Genomic DNA, 21,243 nt, shown 5'->3' on the forward strand with positions numbered 1-21,243 from the left:
GCCCAGTGCATGAAATTTGTGCACAGGTAGAGTCCCTAGGCCTGGCCAGTGATCGGGGCTGATTGCAGCCTTCGGCTACTAGCTGGGACCTTCCTTCTCCAGCTACCAGCTGCAGGTCGGGGCCTTCCTTCGTTCCGCGCCGCCCCCTGGTGGTCAGTGCACGTCATAGTGAGCGATCAAACTCTCAGTCTCCCAGTCAAACTCCAGAGGGGACACTTTGCATATTAGGCATATATATCTATATATCTATATCTATATCTATATATACAGTATGTATATTAAATATGAGTTCATAAAGATAGGGTGGGCAGCAGGGCACTGTGATTTCAGGTGGTTCTCTCTCTTTCATTATACATACATATACTATATTTATATAATCTTTATAAAACATAATAGCTATTTTTATAAAGGGAGAGCAAGAAAGAAAGGTCATTGGTGAGTTTTGTTTTTAACAATAGTCAAACAGTTACACCATTCAGAAAGTCCTGCTCCTACTCTATAAATAACAGTAAATATGAAGGTATGGTTTAACTGCGATAAATAGAGCATGCCTTTATAATTTTAGTTCTGCTGGGCGCATTTGCCTCACCTAGCTGGCCTCATCAGTGCCCTCTGGGTGCCGCCCTGACTCAGAATAAAACCCATGTCCTCACCTTGTCCCACACAGCCTTACAGAAGCTGCCTCCCCGCCCCGCCATCCCCATCCCCGCCTACCTCACGTCATGTCCTCCATCCCTCTCTCTTCCTGGCTGATGCCGGCATCCTTGCTAGTCCTCACCCATCTCAAGGACACTCATGCCCCAGAGCCTTTGCACTTGCTGTGCTCTCTCCCTAACACAGTTTGCTCCCAGATATCCATGTAGCTCACTCCCTCATATCCCTCCAGCTTGGCTCAAATGCCCCTTTCTCAGTGAGCCTTCTCTCACCCACCTATTTTAAATTGCTGTGTCTACTGCCCCTTCCACTCCCAGCACTCTCTACCCTCCTTCCCTGTTCTCTTGTCCTTCAAAGCACGTACCACCTCCAACATATTACATGCATTGCTCATTTATTTTGGAAGTTACTTAGAAAGTTGACTGTTACCTCACTTGAATGTAAGCTTCCCAAGGGAAGTGATTTTATCTACGTGTTTGCTGTAACAGCCCAGGGCTTTGAAGAGTACTTGGCACATATTCGGCACCAAGTACATATCTATAATAATAAAAGGGTAATATGCTAATTAGACTGGACGTCATTCCGGACGTTGTTCTGGACAAAGATGGGGCCGGAAGGAAGCCCGGGTCCTGGGTGCCAGAGAGAAGTCAGTGCCGGCAGCTGAGGGAAGGAGGGCGTACTCTTGCACGAATTTCGTGCATCAGGACTCTAGTTTTTAAAATAAGTGAAAGCGGGAGGCAGGTGGGGAATGGCTTGAGGCAGGCAAGACTAGAGACAGAAACACTAGTTAGATGACTGTTGCAAGGGCCTTGAGCCCAGCCTTAACGATGAACTGTGCACGTCTTCTGGCCTAATCTTCAGATGATGTTGAATCTGTCATTGTAAAATGTCTTCCTGCTTTGTCTCGATGCTCTAGGCAGATCAAAAGCCCCATGAGAGTGGAGGCTTGGCATGTTCATCTCCATTTTTCTGCAGTGCCTGGCATTTATATGATATTAAATGTGAGGCACTCAACAAATGTTCAATGCTTCATTAATGATGTTATTACTGAACTGTATTAGACTTAGTGAATTTCAGAGTGAATTATATTCAATAAAGATCTTGGGATCTCATCTACATTCTCATGCTGTTGTACTAAACAAAGTTAATTTTGTCCCATTAAAAAAACAGCATACACGCTGATGATAGAAAATTGAGAAATTAGGGAAAAGTTGAAAAAATAAAAGCCTTAGTTCCACCACCCATAAAGAACCATCAGCATTTTAATCTTTTCTTTAAATAATTTTTTTCCAGACATAGTTTTTTAAAACACAATCATAACAATTATGTGTTTACAGTCTCGCATACTGCTTTCCTCACTTTATTAGTGCACACATTTTTCTTTGCTCTAAACTTTTGGAAAGCATTATTATTTTTTTTTAAAATATATTTTATTGATTTTTTACAGAGAGGAAGGAAGAGGGATGGAGAGTTAGAAACATCAATGAGAGAGAAACATCGATCAGCTGCCTCCTGCACACCCCCACTGAGGATGTGCCCGCAACCAAGGCACATGCCCTTGATCAGAATTGAACCCGGGACCCTTCAGTCCGCAGGCCGACGTTCTATCCACTGAGCCAAACCCGCTACGGCATGGAAAGCGTTATTTTAAATAAGTGCATACTATATAACCAAGTAGTTGTACCACAGCTTACTTAACTAACATTTGATAATTACACTATTTTCAGTTTCCTCTTATTGCAAAGATCATGTGCTACTCTGCAAACTTATTGCTTATTATTTGTCTGGTCATCTGCCCCTAAAACTTCTGTGCCTGTCTTATTATCTGTGAAGTGAACATAATGAGAAATAAAATGATTAAGGTAAGTGAATGCAAGACACAGTGATGAGCACATAGGTGTTCAGTAAACATCAGGTGTCTTGGAATTGAAACCTTTGGAAACGGTGGAGGGTTGATAGCCACGGCGCTGTTCCCCGGCTGCAGGCTGCACCTGATGCAGGTGGACTCGGTCCAGCGCTGGATGGAGGACCTGAAGCTCATGACCGAGTGCGAGTGCATGTGTGTCCTGCAGGCGAAGCCCATCAGCCTGGAGGAGGATGCACAAGGTGACCTCATCCTGGCGGGCGGCCCAGGCCCTGGAGACCCCCTGCAGCTGCTGCTCAAGCGGGGCTGGGTCATCAGCACCGAGCTGCGCAGGATCGGGCAGAAGCTGGCCCAGGACCGCTGGGCGCGCGTCCACAGCATGAGCGTGCGTCTGACCTGCCACGCCCGCTCCATGGTCAGCGAGTACAGTGCGGTCAGCAGGAGCTCTTCACAGGAGATGGGCCAGGTCAGTTGCCCTGAGTTGGGTGTGGGAGGGCATGCTTCCTAGAAGGATGGTCTAAATTCTGTGGTATCTGAACTCAACCTGCCCCAGGGACCTCCTTCCTCTTCCAGGAAAGCAGGGCAGACAGTAAGGACATTTATTAGGTGTAAATTCTGTGCTAGGAATTGCGCTTGGCCTTTTTACACACATCTCATTTAACTTGCACAACCTCTGAGGCAGATATAGCCACTATGCGAGGCTGTGCAATGATTAAGTGTACCATTTAAGGCCAGACTGCCTGGGTACGAATGTCAGCTCTGCTGTGTGACGTTGGCAAGTTACTTAACTTCTCTGTGCCCTAGTTCTATCATCCTAATGAGTATAATAATGGTAATTTGCTTTATAGAACCGTTGTGAGGACTAATTTATTACATGTAAAACAGTTGATTAAAAATATTAGCTGCTATGTATTATTGTCCTCACTTTATAGATGAGAAAACAGAAACTCAAAGAACCCAACTAGCTTGTCCAAAGTTATGCAATAAATGGTGTAATCAGGATTCAACCTAAGCCTTTCTAATTCCAAAGCCCATGACTTCTTCTCCAAGCCCAAGGTGAACCATTGGAACCCCACCCTATTATTTCTCTTTCCACTGGCATTTACTTTCCACCTTAGTGCTTTACCTTCTCCTTGCTTCACTTTGCAGGCAGTAAACTTCTACTCATGCTTAGAAGCCCAGCTCGAATGTCCCTTCCTCTCTGAAGCATCCCAGATTGCCAGGCATAGCTAATTGCTCAGTTTTCTTTTCTTAGAGCTCCCCAAGCAGCTGGTGGTGATCTCTTTTGTCATATCACACTGTATTATAATTGATGTGCCTGTTTCTCAAATCAGATGATTTGATTCTTCATCTTAATGCCCCACAGGGCCCAGTGCAGCAGTTGGTCCTCAATCAATGTTTATTGAATTGAACAAAATTGACCTATTTTTCTACAGGTTGAGAAGCTGCTAATGGAGAAATGCTCAGAGCTCTCAGCAGTTACAGAGAGGTAAATCTGGGTGCTAGTAAACGTGGACAGGGTGTGTGCTGTCCTCAGGCAGTGGAAGGGGCTGGCATCTTCTCCCAGAGGGAGAGTGGGAGGTGGAGGGGGCTGGTGGTGGTCTGGGAATCTCCTCCTGCTGACTTTTACAGCAGCATTGAAAAACTCCCTTGGGATTTTCTGTCCCATTTTCAGGCCCTGGATAGAATGTACTAGTAAACAGCAGAGGAGAGGCCTGGGCATGGGAAGAAAGGATTCTTGAGGGTTGGTTTTAAGGAATAGGTTTCCCACAGCTTTGGGAAGGCCCCCTGGCCCCCAGGGTCAAGGCAAGGTGAAAGCAGACACTCACATCCTTACATTCACATGCACCATAGACAAGGATTTCACAGACACTCACTTGCTCATACACAGATATATAAACACACACTCGTGCAATCACAGAAATACACTCACACCCTCTGCTCTGTATCTCACGCACACACACATCCATCATTTACACTCAGACACATACCCACACACACACTCAACCTCACGTGTACACACACCCAGTTATGTGTTGGCATCTCCCTCACCCCTTCCGGCTCCCATGCCCTGGAAGGAAAACCTGGAGCCGGGCATCGCCCAGACCCTCATGAGGCCCTGGGCCTCCCAGTGTGGAACATTCTCAGGACATAGGGATACATCTGAGCCAGATCCCCAGAAGATTCTCCTGCCTGGGGTGAAAATCTTCAAGGCTCCTTTCTGTGCATTGTAGGCAGCAATTCCTTAAGGGGCATTGCCATACCCCTTCAGTGAGCACCAGCGAAGTTCCCCTCCCCACTTCCGCAGACCCTGGCTGCGGCGATGGCCGATTCTCCCAGGGAGAAGCCCAGAGGTAGGATCTGGCTGCTTTCTGGTGGCCTTTCTTCCTGGTGCCATGGACTGTTAACTCCCATCTCAGGCCAGCACTTATCTAAACACTAGGAGGCCAGGCGATGAGCTGTCAATGGAATGTTCCATCTTAGACTCCCCAGGAATGGCTGTGTCCTCCCCAGGCCACTCGTGCCCCAGCAGGCCTGCAGCAGGCCCACATCTGGCCCCTGCAGCTCTCCGGGTTGACTGCCTGCCCTGGCAGTGGCCCACCCATGTTGTATTTTCCCCAGGTGCCTCCAGGTTGAGAATGAGCATGTCCTGAAGTCAATGAAGGCCTGCGTGAGCGAGACCCTGAGCACGCTGGGCCAGCACTTTGGCCAGCTGCTGGAGCTGGCCCTGACCCGGGAGGTGCAGGTCAGTGCAGGCTGGGCTGCAGGGGGAGGGGTGGGCAGAGGAACTGGGCCAGGTTGGGGGAAGCTCCGAGTCCCCTTTCTGGGAGGACATCCTCCTTAGACCACCCACGGGAACTCCAGCACACAAGAGACAGGGCTGTCAGGGCTGAGCAGCCTTCTCAAGCAGGTAACTCAACCCTGTACTTCCCAGAGGTAAACACTGCAGCCCAGAGAGAGAAGACACGTTCCGAGGTCACGCAGCATGGCCGTGGCAGGACCTGACGCGGTTCAATCGCACTTTCAGAATTGCTCCCACCACCCTACATCTTCTCTGCTGAGTTGCTGTTCACAGTGCACACACTGGGTTTTTATCGTCCTGAAAGATTTAAGGCACCTGAAGAAAACAAGATGATTCTGCAAATCCTGGCCCTAGAGAAGAATCTAGAAAGGTCATAGAGTCCAGTCAGGCCTCTAGGCAGACTCAAGCTTGGTTCCAGAAAGGGTTTCTGGAGCCAATAGGTCTACCTCCAACCCGTGGTTCACCATGAGACCTTGGCACGTGAGCCTCCTCAGCCTCGTTTTCCTCATCTACAATGTGCCACCCTGCGCTCGCTTCAGCAGCACATACGCTAAAATGGGAACAATACAGAGACGATTAGCATGGCCCCCGCGCAAGGATGGCATGCGAATTCACCAAGCGTTTCATATTTAACAAACAAATAAATCAAGGGCAACCCTTTCCCTGAGGGAAAGTGAGAGAACTAAGCAAACAACATATGGAAACTGCTTAGCACACAGTGCGGGTTAAGTACATGTTATTTCTCTCTCTTGCCTTTTCCTATTTTAAAAGCCTTCCATAAGGTTTTCATTCCGAAAGGTATTTACATGTTATTTATAGTTACAGAAAGATTGTGTTACATATTTGCCATTCCTTTCCCACCACCAAATAGAAGGCTTCCACAAATAACAAATCTCTCTCCGTGTCGGCTTTCCTCCAAGCTCAGCCCCTCTGCCGAGGCGGGACTTTGCTTTGTCTCTTGCCCGTGACTGGCTCGTTTTGCACGGGCACGGGCCCTGCTGGCCTGGCTCACCTGCTGGTCAGCGAGACTGGCCCCATGCATCCTCACCCTCCCGACCCAGAAGGACGAAGGCCACTCGTCCTGCCTTGAGAGTCTGGGGCAAGGGGAAGAGAGGGCCAGGCTGGGGTGCTGGGGCCAGCATTTAGAGCTGATGAGCAAATGCTGACAGTCACATGTAGGGGTGGGCGGAGGTTCCAGTTGGGGTTGGTGTCCCAAACTGAACCATGAAGTCCCAGAGGGACCCAGTGGAACACGAGGGCCAAATGAGGGGTGATGAGTGAGGATCTTGAAGTTAGTGGGGGGAGGAGGGAGGCCTGGAGGGATGTTTGAGCAGGGGCTCAGGTGTCGCTGATGGCTTTTTTTTTTAATAATATATTTTATTGATTTTTTTTTTTTTACAGAGAGGAAGGGAGAGGGACAGAGAGTTAGAAACATCGATGAGAGAGAAACATCAATCAGCTGCCTCCTGCACACCCCCCACTGGGGACGTGCCAACAACCAAGGTACATGCCCCTGACTGGAATCGAACCTGGGACCCTTCAGTCCGCAGGCCGACGCTCCATCCACTGAGCCAAACCAGTTAGGGCCGCTGATGGCTTTTTATGCCATTTTTGTGTTCTCTTGCCTAAAAGTACCAGGTTCAATGAAAAGCCCCCCCCCCCCCCCCCCCCCCCCCCCCAGTAAAGGGCAGTGATATCTTAGCACTACTCTGCACTGGTCTGATCCATCCTGGAATGTTTCCAGACCCCAGATGTATCACTGGCAATGATTGTGCTCAGAGGTTCTTATAAGGATAGGGTCAGGCTGATGATCAACATACGTGGAGAATAGGCGGAGGAGCAGAGGATGTTTACTCTAATGATGGACACTCTATTACCTTCAAAGTTCTGTGCTTTGAAAGGAAAGAAGGACCTCAGGCCAGTGGAGTAAATTTACAAGACCTTCTATGTGAAAAGAAGTTTATGAAGCAACTAGAGGCCTGGTGCATGAAAATTTGTGCACTTGGGGGGAGGTCCCTCAGCCCGGTCTGCACCCTCTTGCAGTTTGAGACCCCTTGGGGGATGTCCACCTGCCAGCTTAGGCCCACTTCCCAGGAGATTGGGCCTAAGCTGGCAGTCGGACATCCCTCTGGCAGCCCGGGAGCCCTTGGGGGATGTCCGACTGATGGCTTAGGCCCACTCCCTGGGAGATTGGGCCTAAGCCATCAGTCGGACATCCTTAGCGTTGCCGAGGAGGCAGGAAAGGCTCCTGCCACTGCCACTGTACTCACAGCCGTCAGCCTGGCTTGTGGCTGAGTGGAGCTCCCCCTTTGGGAGTGCACTGACCACTGGGGGCAGCTCCTGCATTGAGCGTGTGCCCCCTGGTGGTCAATGCACATCATAGCAACTGGTTGTTCTGCCATTTGGGTCAATTTGCATATTACCCTTTTATTATATAGTATAGGGCTGCCTCACAATGGAAGGGGCCACCTTAGGAACTTCCCACCACTGAGATGGGCAAGGCATGCCTGGGAGGACATTGGCAGGGGATGGAGGTTAGGCTGAGTGACTTGCAAGGGTTCTTCCAATCTTGAGAGTATACGATTCTATGAATGCGGGTACTGTAGGGTTGTCTGAGCATGGAGTTTGGAGTCATATCAGGCTTCAAATCCTGGCCATGCTACTTACTGGATATGCAAACTTGGGCAAGTTACTTAATTTCTCTGATCCTCAGTTTCCTCACCTCTACAGTGAGGCTTAAATGAAATAACACATGAGTATTGGGTGGCATTCTTCTGAATGTGTCAACTGACTTATTTACTAGAAACTAATAGCAAGCTTTGCTAAAAAACAACAACTCCTAGTCACCTAATTAATTATTAAAATAATTTAACTACTTGGTGGTCATGAAAAAATTTAAGTTTTAAATTTTGGGAGTCACGAGTGGGAAATTAATGAACCTTGATGCTTAGTCTCTCTGGGAATAAAGGGTTAGCCATGTGGGAGTTAAGGGGGAAAGACTTGACTTACAAAAACCTATCTATTTGAAGATGACTTCTAGGGCCCTCTCCACTGAACCACTGGCTCAGCTTCATGTGGATAGATGTTATATTTATTCATCCTTTCATTCCATTAATCCCTTTTTCTTTTAGTTTGAACTAGCACATTGATGCTAATAAAACTGACTGGGAATGCATTTTTTTAAATAAAATTTTTATTGATTTCAGAGAGGAAAGGAGAGGGAGAGAGAGATAGAAACATCAATGATGAGAGAGAATAATTGATCGGCTGCCTCCTGCATGCCCCACATTGGGGATTGAGCCCACAACCTGGGCATGTGCCCTGACCAGGAATCGAACTGGTGACCTCTTGGTTCCTGGATTGACTCAGAACCGCTGAACCACGCCAGCCAGGCAAGGGGAATGTATTTTGGCTCTGTGGCTAAGTGAGCTTGTTAAAACTTTATCTCACAAGTTTCCCCTTCATGGCCCAGGCAGAGCTGGACAACCTTGGGCCTCATCTGAGGGACAAACACCTATCCTGTAACAAAGGTCAAACCAGAGGGACACTTTCTAAGTGAAGAGGGGCAGGCAACAAGCTGAGCATATTCAGTTCCTTCTTCCAAACTCACTCAACTCATCCCTAACCTCTCAGCCTGGTGACATGAAGGGATAGGGAGTGAAGCCAACAGATGGTGATGCTGAAATCCCATCAGGGGAGCAGGAGAAGTGGGAACCAAGTATTGCTCCTTAGTACTTCACAGTTTTTGTCCTATTACCTTATTGACTTTATCCATTAGGCTATGCTGAGGCAGGAGCGTGGCTGTGCCCCTTGGAGAAGGAGGTCAGCTGCCCGCGGAGCAATCCTTTTCCACCTTTATGAAGCCATTTCACCAAATAACAACTCCTACTCCTTTGCAGACTCTTTGGAATCACAGTGGGCAATTTTGACTTTGCTCCCAGCAGGCTCGGAAATGACTAACAATATTACCTTCATTAAATTAACTCTAAAGAGGCTTTCTAGCTAAAGCTTAAAATTGCTTTTCTGTTTTATTCCCCACTCTTCGATTTAGCTCAGCTCTGTTGTCTAAAATAGGTACTTAGCCTGGCCGGTGTGGTTCAGTGGTTGAGCATTGACAAATGAACCAGGAGGTCACGGTTCAATTCCTGGTCAGGGCACATGCCGGGGTTGCGGGTTCCATCCCTGGTAGGGGGCATGCAGGAGGCAGCCGATCAATGATTCTCATCATTGATGTTTCTATTTCTCTCTTCCTCTCCCTTCCTCTCTGAAATCAATAAGAAATCAATAAAAAAATCAATCAATCAATTAGCAGTTAGAGGCTGCCATGTGATTAAACGACAACACAAAGATAATCCAAACATAATGGCCAGATGAGAAATATAAAGATGTCCAAAACAATTAATATAGTCTCCTATCTCATTTTGAAGTTCCCTTGGAGAAAATAAAGTAAAAGAAAACCAAACCCCTTTACCCTCAGGAGTAATTCAAAGCCCCAAATGGTTAATATAATTGTTTTCAATTTTCTTGCTCATCTCAGCCAGGAGGATCTCAGCCCAGTGTGTGTGGGGAGTCGCATTTCCTTGGGCAGACAGTCCAGGCTGTCTCTCCAGCAGTGGGAGGGGGGGGGTCCATCAGGGCTTCTCAATTTATCTCTCCCACCATCGGTGAAAGGGCCAAGAGTAAGCACATTGGATACACAATCTTATCACAGCCTTACCCCTCCATTCGCAGTGTTCAAACAGGCTAACCCTCAATTGCTAGAGCAGGGACTCCAGGCATCATGTTGTCCCAGACTCCACCCGTGTAGCCAGAGTCCTTAGAGACACTCCTCTGTACCTGGGAGAAGACGGTGGTGGTGACACCGTATTGGTTGCAGCTGCAGCAGGTTGTCACCCAGTTTATTTCACTTGTCCACAGTCCACAAGGATTTATCAACATACATTCACTGGGGAAAACATCCTTTCTCTTCGAGGGTGTTTGATAAGTTTTCATCTTCCTGCAAAGTCAGGCATTTGCTTCCCAAGGACTTACTGATTTGTATCCTGGCCTAGCCAGCATTTTTAATATTCTTACTTCCTAGCTCTCCTCTGAATGCTGTGTTTCTGCTACCTGAGGCTGCGTTGATCTGGGCTCCTTGGAGTGACTTAGGCCGGTGGTCTTCAAGCCACCCCAATGCACGGTGTTCTCCAGGTTCCCGAAAATTTCCCTGGAGAAATGCAAGCACATATAGTTTTAAGGAAATTATTTTCCAGATCTCCCATTTTTATTTGTTCCTTCCCTAAAGCGATTCTCCCAATATTATCAGAGTTTATAGTGTCCTATTTCTTTCCAAAGGAAAGGCATACTCATCACTCATCCCAAACCTTACAGCGCATTGCCTAGCTGTGCAGACACCTTGGGACGGTAGTGGCGAGATCAAGCCAAGGGGAACCTTCATTCATAAACCATAAAGCCCGTTGGCCTCCACGAATTGCTTTACATATATTTCTGTTGAGCAAGGCATTAGAAATTATGTCTTTTGCCCAGTGTGGGGCTTTTCTGAATTCAGATACATGGGGTGGGGGTGGGGGGGGGGAGAGAAAGAGAGAGAGAAAGAGAGAGAGAGAGGTTATAAAAGTTTCCTATTAACCTTATCTCTCTCATCTCCATTTCATCTCCAATGTGCATGGCTCTTGAGGGACATTCTCCTCAAAGGAAAGAAAGCACTGGTAGGACACATAGAACCCTAAGATTTTTTTTTATTGGGGGCTGGGGGGAGAACATAATTAAATGCAAGCAATTTTTTTCAGTTATATTTTATCCTCAGTCCTATGTCATTAACTGTAAAGAAAAGTATCTTTGAAAACTCAAAGGCTCTAAAGGTTAATGAGATTGACTCTTTTCAAAGTAATTGAGATATCTTTTAGAACAACCACATTTTTCAAGCTATGGTGGTTAAAACCTACAGAGACAAGTTTTACATGATTTTTTTTTCAGATTTGGTGCACATTATTTAAGAATGCAGTTAAAGCCTATTTTGTTGAAACATTTAATGACATATTTATAGTAATTCTACTTCCTGTTAACAAAGGATAAAATTAATTTTTAGCAGCTGAACTAATTAGTTTAAGCAGTAAGTACCTTTTTTTCTTCTCTAAATACATGAAGTGTGATCCTGAGAGCTACTTAATATAATCAGACACTTTCTGATTGGTTCTCAGATCTTATTTCATTGTTCTGTAAAATGAACAACAGAGTTTAATACATATACACACCTATTTGCTGAAGGAACGCAATGCCATTTTATCATATTTTTAGATTTACAATGAATTTAGAGTCTTAGTTACATATTACTTTGAATTATTAAATATTAAATTGTTTTATTTTGGCTTTATAACATATACAAATAAATATAAATTTATTTTTAGTCTACATTATTTTAATATTGACAGTTTTTAGCATTTTCCCTTAGAGCAGTGGTTCTCAACCTTCCTAATGCCGCGACCCGTTAATACAGTTGCTCATGTTGTGGCGACCCCCAACCATAAAATTATTTTCGTTGCTACTTCATAACTGTAATTTTGCTACTGTTATGAATCGTAATGTAAATATCTGATATGCAGGATGTATTTTCATTGTTACAAATTGAACATAATTAAAGCACAGTGATTAATCACAAAAACAATATGTAATTATATATGTGCTTTCCCATGGTCTTAGGTGACCCCTGTGAAAGGGTCGTTTGATCCCCAAAGGGGTCTCGACCCACAGGTTGAGAACCGCTGCCTTAGAGAATGATTTCTATTAATTATTTTTGGTGTGTGTTTTTTTTTGTTGTTGTTTGTTTTTTTTGTTTGTTTGTTTAGCATCTTTTGAAACACATATCAACACATTTTTAAATTAAAAATGAAGTCAGGTCTTTATTGAGAGAAAGTTAAGTTGGTTTAGCTGATTGACTTGACTAAAAGAACTGTCTTTGCCAATTAGTTTATAGGGTGGGTATTTTCCATAAATTAACTAAGCAAAAGCTATAGCTTCAAGGTTTTGGTAAAACATATTTGAATCATCCAAAAATATTTTATTTAAAAAGTTGCATTGGCAATGATATTCATAATATTTTGAGTTTCCTAATTCTTTTGGAATAATTTGGATAACCCAAGATTCTCTTAGTGAAAGAGCAGTGGGTATAATTAATAGTTCCTTGATAAGCCTTGGTTAAATACTTTTTGGAATTTTTCCCAGGAATTGAAATAGTGAATGAATATCTGTAATGACTGGGTAACAAATGCTTTTGCAAATCAAATGGTTTCCAATTCTTTGCTTTTACCACTGTAAAGGAGGACCAATTTAGAGGAGTTATCAGCTGGCAGATCATTAAAAATAGTGTTTGATGATAGATCACTTTGTGATTACATAACTCAGAATGTGCTCGAAGGGCTGAATAACTTGGCTATCCAACTTGGCCATATAACTCCCATCCCTCTCTATAGATTTATGGGAGCAAGATTTTTCAGGGTTTACATCTAAAAATATAACACTAAGTCAATATTCAGTCATGGATATGTGGATGAATTAGAAAGTCTTAAAAGAATAAAAAGCCTGGCCAGGCTGGTGTGGCTCAGTAGTTGAGCGTAGACACATGAACAAAGAGGTCACCAGTTCCGTTCCTGGTCAGGGTACATGCCCGGGTTATGGACTTGGTCCCCAGTTGGGGGTGTGCAGTAGGAAGCATCATTGTTTCTCTTTCTCATCGATGTTTCTATCTCTCTATCCCTCTCCTTTCCTCTCTCTCTCTCTCTCTCTCTCTCAAAAAACCCCAAACACCCCATTCATCTTATTAAGAGATCTATTTATAATATTTTAAGCTTTATAATTATTTATTAAACTTATAATCTATATTATTTTGACCCTTTGTACAGATGATAACTGTAATGCTAACACAACCAAGAAGAGACTATTTTAAAACACTTATCGCCTTAGAATCAGAGGAAATAAAATAAAATTTCAAATTTCAATGTTAAGTATGATAAGGGTGATCAATAAAACATTTTAACACTTAAATGTATGACATCAATATAAAAGTCTGAGGGAGAATTGGGATGAAAATATAAGTATGGAAAGGAAAATGCAAATCGTTCAAATGTTAAGAGATTATTGATATATTTCTAAATGGATGATGATGGCATCAAGTTGTTTTGGTATTTAGATTTCATTGAATACATCTGTAAGAGTACTACAGTGGTCATATTTTATGTCAATATTTACAATCTGTTACCTCCTTCCCTACTTTGTTTTTTAAAAATATATGATGAAAAATTTTCCCTGTCAAGTAAAGAATGTGCAAGGGTTATCTATTTTTCACAATTCTTTTAGGGCTTAATGAGAAAAAAAATAACTTGACTAGGATGCACAGGTGCTCTGGTTCCTTGTCATGATGGCTGCTGGGCCTGCCCCGTGCTGAATTGCGTAGGTCTTGAGCAATCTTCAAGGGAGGGTATTACTCCTGAAGTCTGGCCTTTATGCACCCAGTGAGTCCCTTGGTCATGTGACTCTCAGAGCACTGTCTTTCCATCTCTTTGAATATTTTAGCCTTGAGTAGCATTTCTTTCCGCTGCATCTTTTTGTGTGTGCAGTAACAAATTCTGCCTCCAGCGTTCTCTTGCCTTCTGTTACTCCCCTCCTGTTTTCAGAGAAACTCAGCTGAATTTCTAAGTTTGCCCTGCTTACTCATGTGAGTTTGTTTCATTCTCTAATTCATAGAATGAGCACCAGTTGCTGGATTTGATAGGCTTTCCCGCTTTGACTTCTCTTTCTTGCACATTTCCCTACCCCCACCAAAAAAAACAAAAACAAAAACCCCAAAACAAACAAACAAACAAAAAAAACACATTCTTTTAGATTTGGGGATGTGCCTTATTGAGAGAAATGAAATAAATTAAGGTCTGGGTCTGCCCCAAACCTCCAGTTTTAAGATATCTTATCCACATTTGCCTCCCTCAATTGGATATTCTTACTGAGGAGATATTTCTCTATCAAACCAATAGCTAATCTGAGCTTGGATGGAATTATTATATTGTCTGTCTCCTACTGAGTATGTCCAATCTTTCTGTGTCTTTCCTCAGAGTCCTAACTTATGCATTTCTCCAATATGTTCTCTTAGGACACAGATAATACTATAGCCACATATTCAAAACATTTCACCTAGAGATTTATCCTTTGAATATTTCAGGCTGATCTCTGCATTCGTTTTCTGTGCCCCGGAGCTTCATTAATGCCCAACAACAATCATTTTTATTCTATCTTATAATTTTAAGGGTCAAGAATTTTGTCCAGGCTTGGCTGAGTGATTCTTCTGTTCCATGAGGCATCAACAGAGCTCACTTGCTGGTATTTGGCTGGCAAATGGTTTGCAGAGTCTTAGAAAGCGTCATCTTGTGTGTGGTCTCTTGGAGGGGGTGGCTGGAAAGTGCGTCTCAACTGAGACTATTGGTCAGGGATCCTACACATGGCTTCTCAGCATGGCAGCCTCAGGGTTATCACATGGTAACTCAGGACCCCGACAAGAATGTCCCAAGGAGTCTGAGTGGAAGCTTCAAGGCTTCTTATGACCTAGTCGTGGACATCCTAGAACATCACTTCTGCCAAGTGCGGGCTTCTGTTGGTTACTGAGGCCATTCCAGATTCAAAAGGAGGGAAATTAGAGCCCACATCTCTCTGGGAGGAATAGCAGAGCATTTGTGACTATCTTTAACATACTGCCCCCTGTCCAATCAGCCCACATTTACGTAGTCCTTGTGCATGGCTGGGCTGCCCTAATCATGCCCAACTGTGGATTCTCCACCTGAAGTTCCAGGAAGAGGCCTCCTAATATTTTGCTGGATCCTTCTGAGAAGCTCATTCCAGGCGGTTGTTTGAGAGTTTACCTCTCTTGATAAATATCACTGAGCTGCAGTCATTCTTTCTGATTGAAAAACAATGAAAAATCTATCCTCCTTTTCTAATTTCTTATTTAGAGCAGTTAAATTGCATGCATCTCTTTAACTCTTTCTTATCCCTTCCTCTTGCTTATATCCCATTGTTGTGTTTCACATCTGCATAGTCTATCTTTTAAGGAAATATATCTGTCATTCAGCCTATTTGGTTTACTTTCCTTTATTTTGTTTCCATTTTTTTTTCAACACTCTTTTCATGATATAGGGTGAAGCACATTTTTGAAACTTACCCAATTCCTCATTGATTTCCTGAAAAATAAATAGACTTCAGAGACTGTGTGAGTTTAAAGCTGACACCAAGATAGAATTTGATAGGAAATGCCTGTGAGAGATAAAGGGAAGGAAGCAGGAATGGGGATAGAAAACTACGTTGCTGTTCTGACAACTGAGAAAGACGAAGAAGGAAGAATTGAGTAGAAAGAGACTCAGAATTTTCAAGTCAAAGTCACCCATGAGAGGAGTCCCCTGTCCCACAGTCATGGGCCTGCACTGCGGTCAGACACAGCTGGGCGCAGGTCAGGGGAAGTGTGACCTTGGCCAGAACCCTGTGGTGGATCCCGAGGGGCAGCAGCTGGGACTCTGTCACCTCTGCCCCTGCAGCAGGAGCCCTGGCCACCAGAGGGCAGAGCGTTGTAGATGCTGATGGAAGCCAGGATGGAGGCTGGATACTTTCATCTCTACTGGTCCGGCTGAGGTCCAGCTGACAAGGAAGGAGAAGGAGTCACTGACTTTTGGAAACAGGAAGTCCCATTCACATGGTTAAGACCCAGCTTCACTATGTACCACGTGCCAGATTTCTGAGTCTCGGTTTCCTCAATTGTGTAATAAAGTTTGGACAACACTTCTGAGGGCCCATCCAGCTCTGACGTTTTAGGATACGTTGGCCTTGATGATTTCAGAGGAGCCTTTACACTCATGCCTTTCCACATTTTTTACCTGTGAACATGATGCTAAACACTTTTCATGGTCAGAGAGCTGGTTCACTGAGACATAGCTGGGGGGTAATGACAGTAATATGCACATGGACATTAAAAGAAATTATTCTTAGACATAAATTTCCTAACAGTGTCAGGTGATTGCAAAAGACATTGGGTTTGGCTTGTTTAATGTAATGCTAATTTGCTTCAAGTGCAAACACTAATCAGGAACATTAGGTAATTATCATTTAGGTATAGGACCCCGTATAAGACATCTGCATTTTCATGTGAGCATTAGTATCACTTATGTAACTGCTTACGGTAACGAGAGGGGAGGCTTCTAAGAAATAGGCTCATTATAGAGATTTGTAGTGACAAATCTTGATTATTAATTTTACCTTTTGTTGAATATCTTACAAAAGGCATCTATCAGATCTTAGGGGATAATTTTTATATTTATGTAATTTGATTAGATACACACTTAATCTTAGTGTGAAGAACCCTATGAGTTTGAATAAAGAAGAAAAAGAGGGAGAGCCATTTATGTGGAGCCTCAATCCCCTTAGTTTCAATCATGTTACAAATGGGGAAACAGAGGCCTAGGGAGTTCATCGCAATTGCCCAAGATCACAAAAACAGTTTTGCTTCTCAGTGCCAGGTACCTTTAAAAGTTCTTTATATGTTTTGACAACTTAAATAGATGGGTATAATCACCATAATCACGATACATACTGTTATTGCCACCATTTTGCAGATGACAAAACTGAGGCAAATAGGGCTAAGTTACTTGCTCTAGGGCCGTGGTCGGCAAACTGCGGCTCGCGAGCCACATGCGGCTCTTTGGCCCCTTGAGTGTGGCTCTTCCTAAGCCTTAGGAGTACCCTAATTAAGTTAATAACAATGTACCTACCTATATATTTTAAGTTTAAAAAATTTGGCTCTCAAAAGAAATTTCAATCGTTGTACTGTTGCTATTTGGCTCTGTTGACTAATGAGTTTGCCAACCACTGCTCTAGGGCACATACACAGAAGTTGCAGTCAAGATTTGAACCCAGGCAGTTTGGCTCTGAAATCCACGCTTTTACCATATACACACTTCCTGATCAACATAGTGTGTTAAAAAAGGCAAGCATGACTAGAACTCAGATCTCATTAAGTATCTTTTCCATAATACCAGAGTTAATAAAAAAATAAATCCATTTAATATTTTAAAATAAACATGGCAACTGAAAGCGCAAAAGTGGCTGCTCAGAGCACCCATCTCTGAAGATCTTACTTTCTTGCATGAGGCCTTTCCAAAGGCAGCTCTCCCCCATCTCCATCTCCACACCTCTCAGAAAAAAATCCCTCAAGAAATCAGGATTAATTAGCAGGCAGGAATCATTGATAAATGAGTAACATGCTTCAAAGCAAATGGCTGATTATGAAGTGGTTTCAAGATACCTGAAAAGGTTTTTCTTAGAAATAACCTAACTCTTCTAGGAATAATGTTCTTACCTTCTTGATACATTTACTATTTGTTTTCTTCCCAGGCCTCCCTGGGTCCTGTGTGTAGTGTCCCCAGCCCTCTCACCACTAGCCTGGGATTCCTCAGCCTTGATCAGTGCGGCATTCCTCAACGAGTTTGCCCACGTTTGGACAGGACCAGGGCTGCTGTTTTGACCTGGCTAGAGACCCAATGCAAGCGTGCCCCCAAACCCCCATTAAGCTACTGTAGAGAAGAGTGCTTCTTTTGACTTAACCCCTTACCCAGCTGGGGTTCTCTGTTGGCTAATAGCCATCCAAAAATAAGAAGCTTCTTTGGTCACCACTGCAGCTCTGTTTTAAACGTGATGGTTTATTTAACTGATGTTTTCTGTTTGCTGAGGAGTCAGTAGCACAACAAGATGGTACTTGCTGAGACCATCAACATTTCCTGATCCCCTGGAGCAGGGCATGTTTGTCATCTAGGCCCCAGGGGTTTGAAATGATCCCATGTTTCTGAAATGTAGCTCCCATTCCATGCTGCCTCATGTCTTTCCCAAAGTTAGAACCTCATCACCCCCATAGTAGGGCTGCGGATGGGACAGGATTCCGGATTCCAGAGGGCTCTTAAGAGCATGAAACCATCGATGCTTTGTTAAGGAAGATGAACAGAGGGTAGGTGGGGGTGAGTAACCGTGAACCTCTGCTCTCTTTTCTTAGGCACTGGTGAGAAAAATCGATGCCTCGGACAATATCTACACCACGGAATCCACCACAGGGAACCTGTTTAGCCTGACCCAGGAGGGGGCTCCCTTGTGCCGCATAATAGCTAAGGTGAGGTTCATGGTGAGGGGCCAAAATTGACAGGCCTGGGGGGAGTGCGAGGAAGCTAGTTTGGGGGAATAACTGGCTCGGGAAGCTGTCCTGGCTCTAGCATTTGCTTGCTGTGTGACCTTGGGAGAGTCACCTCCTTTCCCTGGACCTTGGTGTCTCCATCTTTAATAGTGGCTTGCCCCTCTGATTCATTCCCTGCCTGATGTCTCAGTACCCTCCGACCCTCTACCATCTCTCTTCATGCACGGTGTCTATTATAAATACCAACCCTCTTTCCTCATCTCCACATATCCCACCAAACCCCAAACCCAAACTCAGGTTGCTGGCTGGATCCCCAAAATGTCTGCAACCACAAAGGGAAGACACACTTGAAAAGACAGTGGTTTTTAGCAATTACAATGGGAGTTATTATTCATTAGCTTCATGATCAATATGCCTGTGCCCTAAAGGTCCAAACACGTAGGGCAAACATAGGTAATTGGTAACCTTTGGACCTCATCAGGGTCTGCTTCATTTGTACTTTTGTCCTTGAGAAATGACATCACATTGGGGATAGAAGCAGTGGTCTCATTGGAAGCAAAGTAATGCCCTTCACTAGACTTAAGATGCCAGTCACCAGAAGATGTTCTAGCTCTGGGATTCCCAGGGAGTTTTGGAAAACACAGATCCTTTTGCTCCACCTCAAATGTACTGAGGTCCTGGGGTAAGACTGGGCCTCTAACAAGTTCTTTGGGTAACTCTGAGGCATGGCCAGACTCTCAGATTCACTGATCCAAGCCCTTGAGGAAATCTGGAAGAGTAGGGTAAATGCTTATGAACCCTGGTCAGGGGAGCAGTACATTCTATATAACAGCAATAGCTGACATTTGCACTGAATGCCTTGCACACTTTTTTTTTTAAATCACAAAACCATCCTATGAAGTAGGTATCATGTGGTTTCCATCTATAGTTGAAGAAATGGTTTGAGGGATTTGCTCAGAGTCCTACAACTGATAAAGAGTGGAGTCAGAGCCCACAATGGTGACTTCCAGTTCAGTCTTTGGCCTTTCAGATTCTTGACCAAAGCATGACTCACAAGTTCTCAACTCTACACATTAGAATCCCTGGGGAGCTTAAAGAATGTTCTGATTCAGACTTAATTGGTCCGGAATAGGAGCTGGGGTGAATATTTTTGCATTCTGCATGACTCTAATGTGCTTCTTGGGTTGGGGACCATCTCTTAGAGAGTGCTTTGGGTGTGCTTTTACTTGGAAAGCTTGTAGTGTTGATGGGCAAAGGGCGCAGTGAGGGTAGCACGAGGTCTGTCCTTTCCAAAGATTTTGTGACCCAGTCACTCAGCTTGGTCCAGAGTGTTGACTCTGCAGAGGTCTGCTCAGTGCTCAGTGCTATGGGGACTGGAACTGGGGCTGGAACTGACTCAATGGCAGTTTAATGATTAACTTCAAACAGAACTTAGCTGACTCTCTTTTAGAACGAGAACTATTTCCTCCTTCAAAATGAGTTGCAAATATTGGCTGGGTTTGGGCTCTAGGTATGGATCTGAGGCATGGAAGGGGCAAGGAACTCTTCTGAATGGCACCGTGGGGCCTGAAAAGCTTTTGTTGTTGATGCTGGGGATCGAGCCTGCAAGCAACATACATGCCCTTGACTGGAATTGAACCTGTGACCCTTCAGTCCTTGGGCCAACGCTCTAACTACTGAGCAAAACCGGCTAGGGCCTGAAATGTTTTTACACTTTGGAAAGAACAGGCCTTAAAATTTTTCTAGGAAGGAAAGTTTGCCGGAACGCTTATTTTGTTTCAGGGCCTGGGCGCTCTGAGCTCTGTCTCCATTTGCTGCAGATGGCCCCTACTGCCTACATTTGTACTCCACTTTTAGAAGCAGAGAGGGATGTAAGCTGAAGATGGCCTTAGTCTTCTTTGGGGACCAGGACTTAACTCTGGTTAAATATCCACCCCAAATATTTTGTGTTAAGAAAGCAGTGGGGAAAGGCCTTTGCCGGGACCCGCTCCTCAGCTATTTGACTACCCTCATTCCCAACACCAGCCCTGGCCTTTCAAGAACTAGGACCGGTAGTTTAAAGATTTGGATGGTCCTTTGAGTGTGGGAACTATCCACATGTTATATCTTGTCTACACACATATTTCTGAGATGAGTATCAGTGACCCTGTTGTTTTTTAAAAAATTTAAAATTGATTTCAGAGAGGCAGGGGAGGGAGAGAGAGATAGAAACATCAACGATGAAAGAGAATCATTGATTGTCTGCTTCCTGCACCCCCTCTACTGGGGAGCAAGCTGAAACCCGGGCATGTGCCCTTGAATCCAACCCGGGACCCTTCAGTCTGCAGGCTGATGTTCTATCCACAGAGCCAAACCTGGTAGGGCTAGTGACCGTTTTACAAAAAAGGATACAAGACTCACAGTGATTGAGTACCTGGAGCGGATGACTACCTGGTACACCCTGCACAGCACCTCACTGTCCATGTTCAGATGTGCCCAACATTGCAATAACTGTGGGGCAGCTCCCCCACTGGACTTCTCCACCCAGCTCTTTGGGGCCCAGTGTGATCTGTCTTTGGGTCTTCCATCCATCTGAGCTGCCTCCAGGAGACGATGTGACAGCCTATCTGAGGTCCATCATCTCAGCTTCTTGGGTTCCTCTGCAGGCCATGGAGCAAGCCCAGTCTTCCTCATCCCTTCCTGAGTGCAAAGCACAAAAACTCCGCTGTGCTCTGT

General features: G+C 44.6%; 1 protein-coding gene across 2 annotated transcripts in view; it reads left to right on the top strand.

Annotated features, from left to right (window-relative positions):
• The window catches only part of INSC (inscuteable homolog (Drosophila)), a 121,539-nt gene that overhangs the window by 53,452 nt on the left and 46,844 nt on the right, over positions 1-21,243 (top strand). For both annotated transcript variants that reach the window (XM_014530965.1, XM_014530964.1), the window contains exons 3-6: positions 2,639-2,984; positions 3,955-4,007; positions 5,141-5,264; positions 18,394-18,507. In XM_014530965.1, coding sequence (XP_014386451.1) covers positions 2,639-2,984; positions 3,955-4,007; positions 5,141-5,264; positions 18,394-18,507 — 637 coding nt within the window. The remainder of the gene's footprint in view (positions 1-2,638; positions 2,985-3,954; positions 4,008-5,140; positions 5,265-18,393; positions 18,508-21,243) is intronic.

The sequence above is a fragment of the Myotis brandtii genome, unplaced genomic scaffold (assembly GCF_000412655.1).
Source record: "Myotis brandtii unplaced genomic scaffold, ASM41265v1 scaffold782, whole genome shotgun sequence".
Lineage (NCBI taxonomy): Eukaryota > Metazoa > Chordata > Mammalia > Chiroptera > Vespertilionidae > Myotis > Myotis brandtii.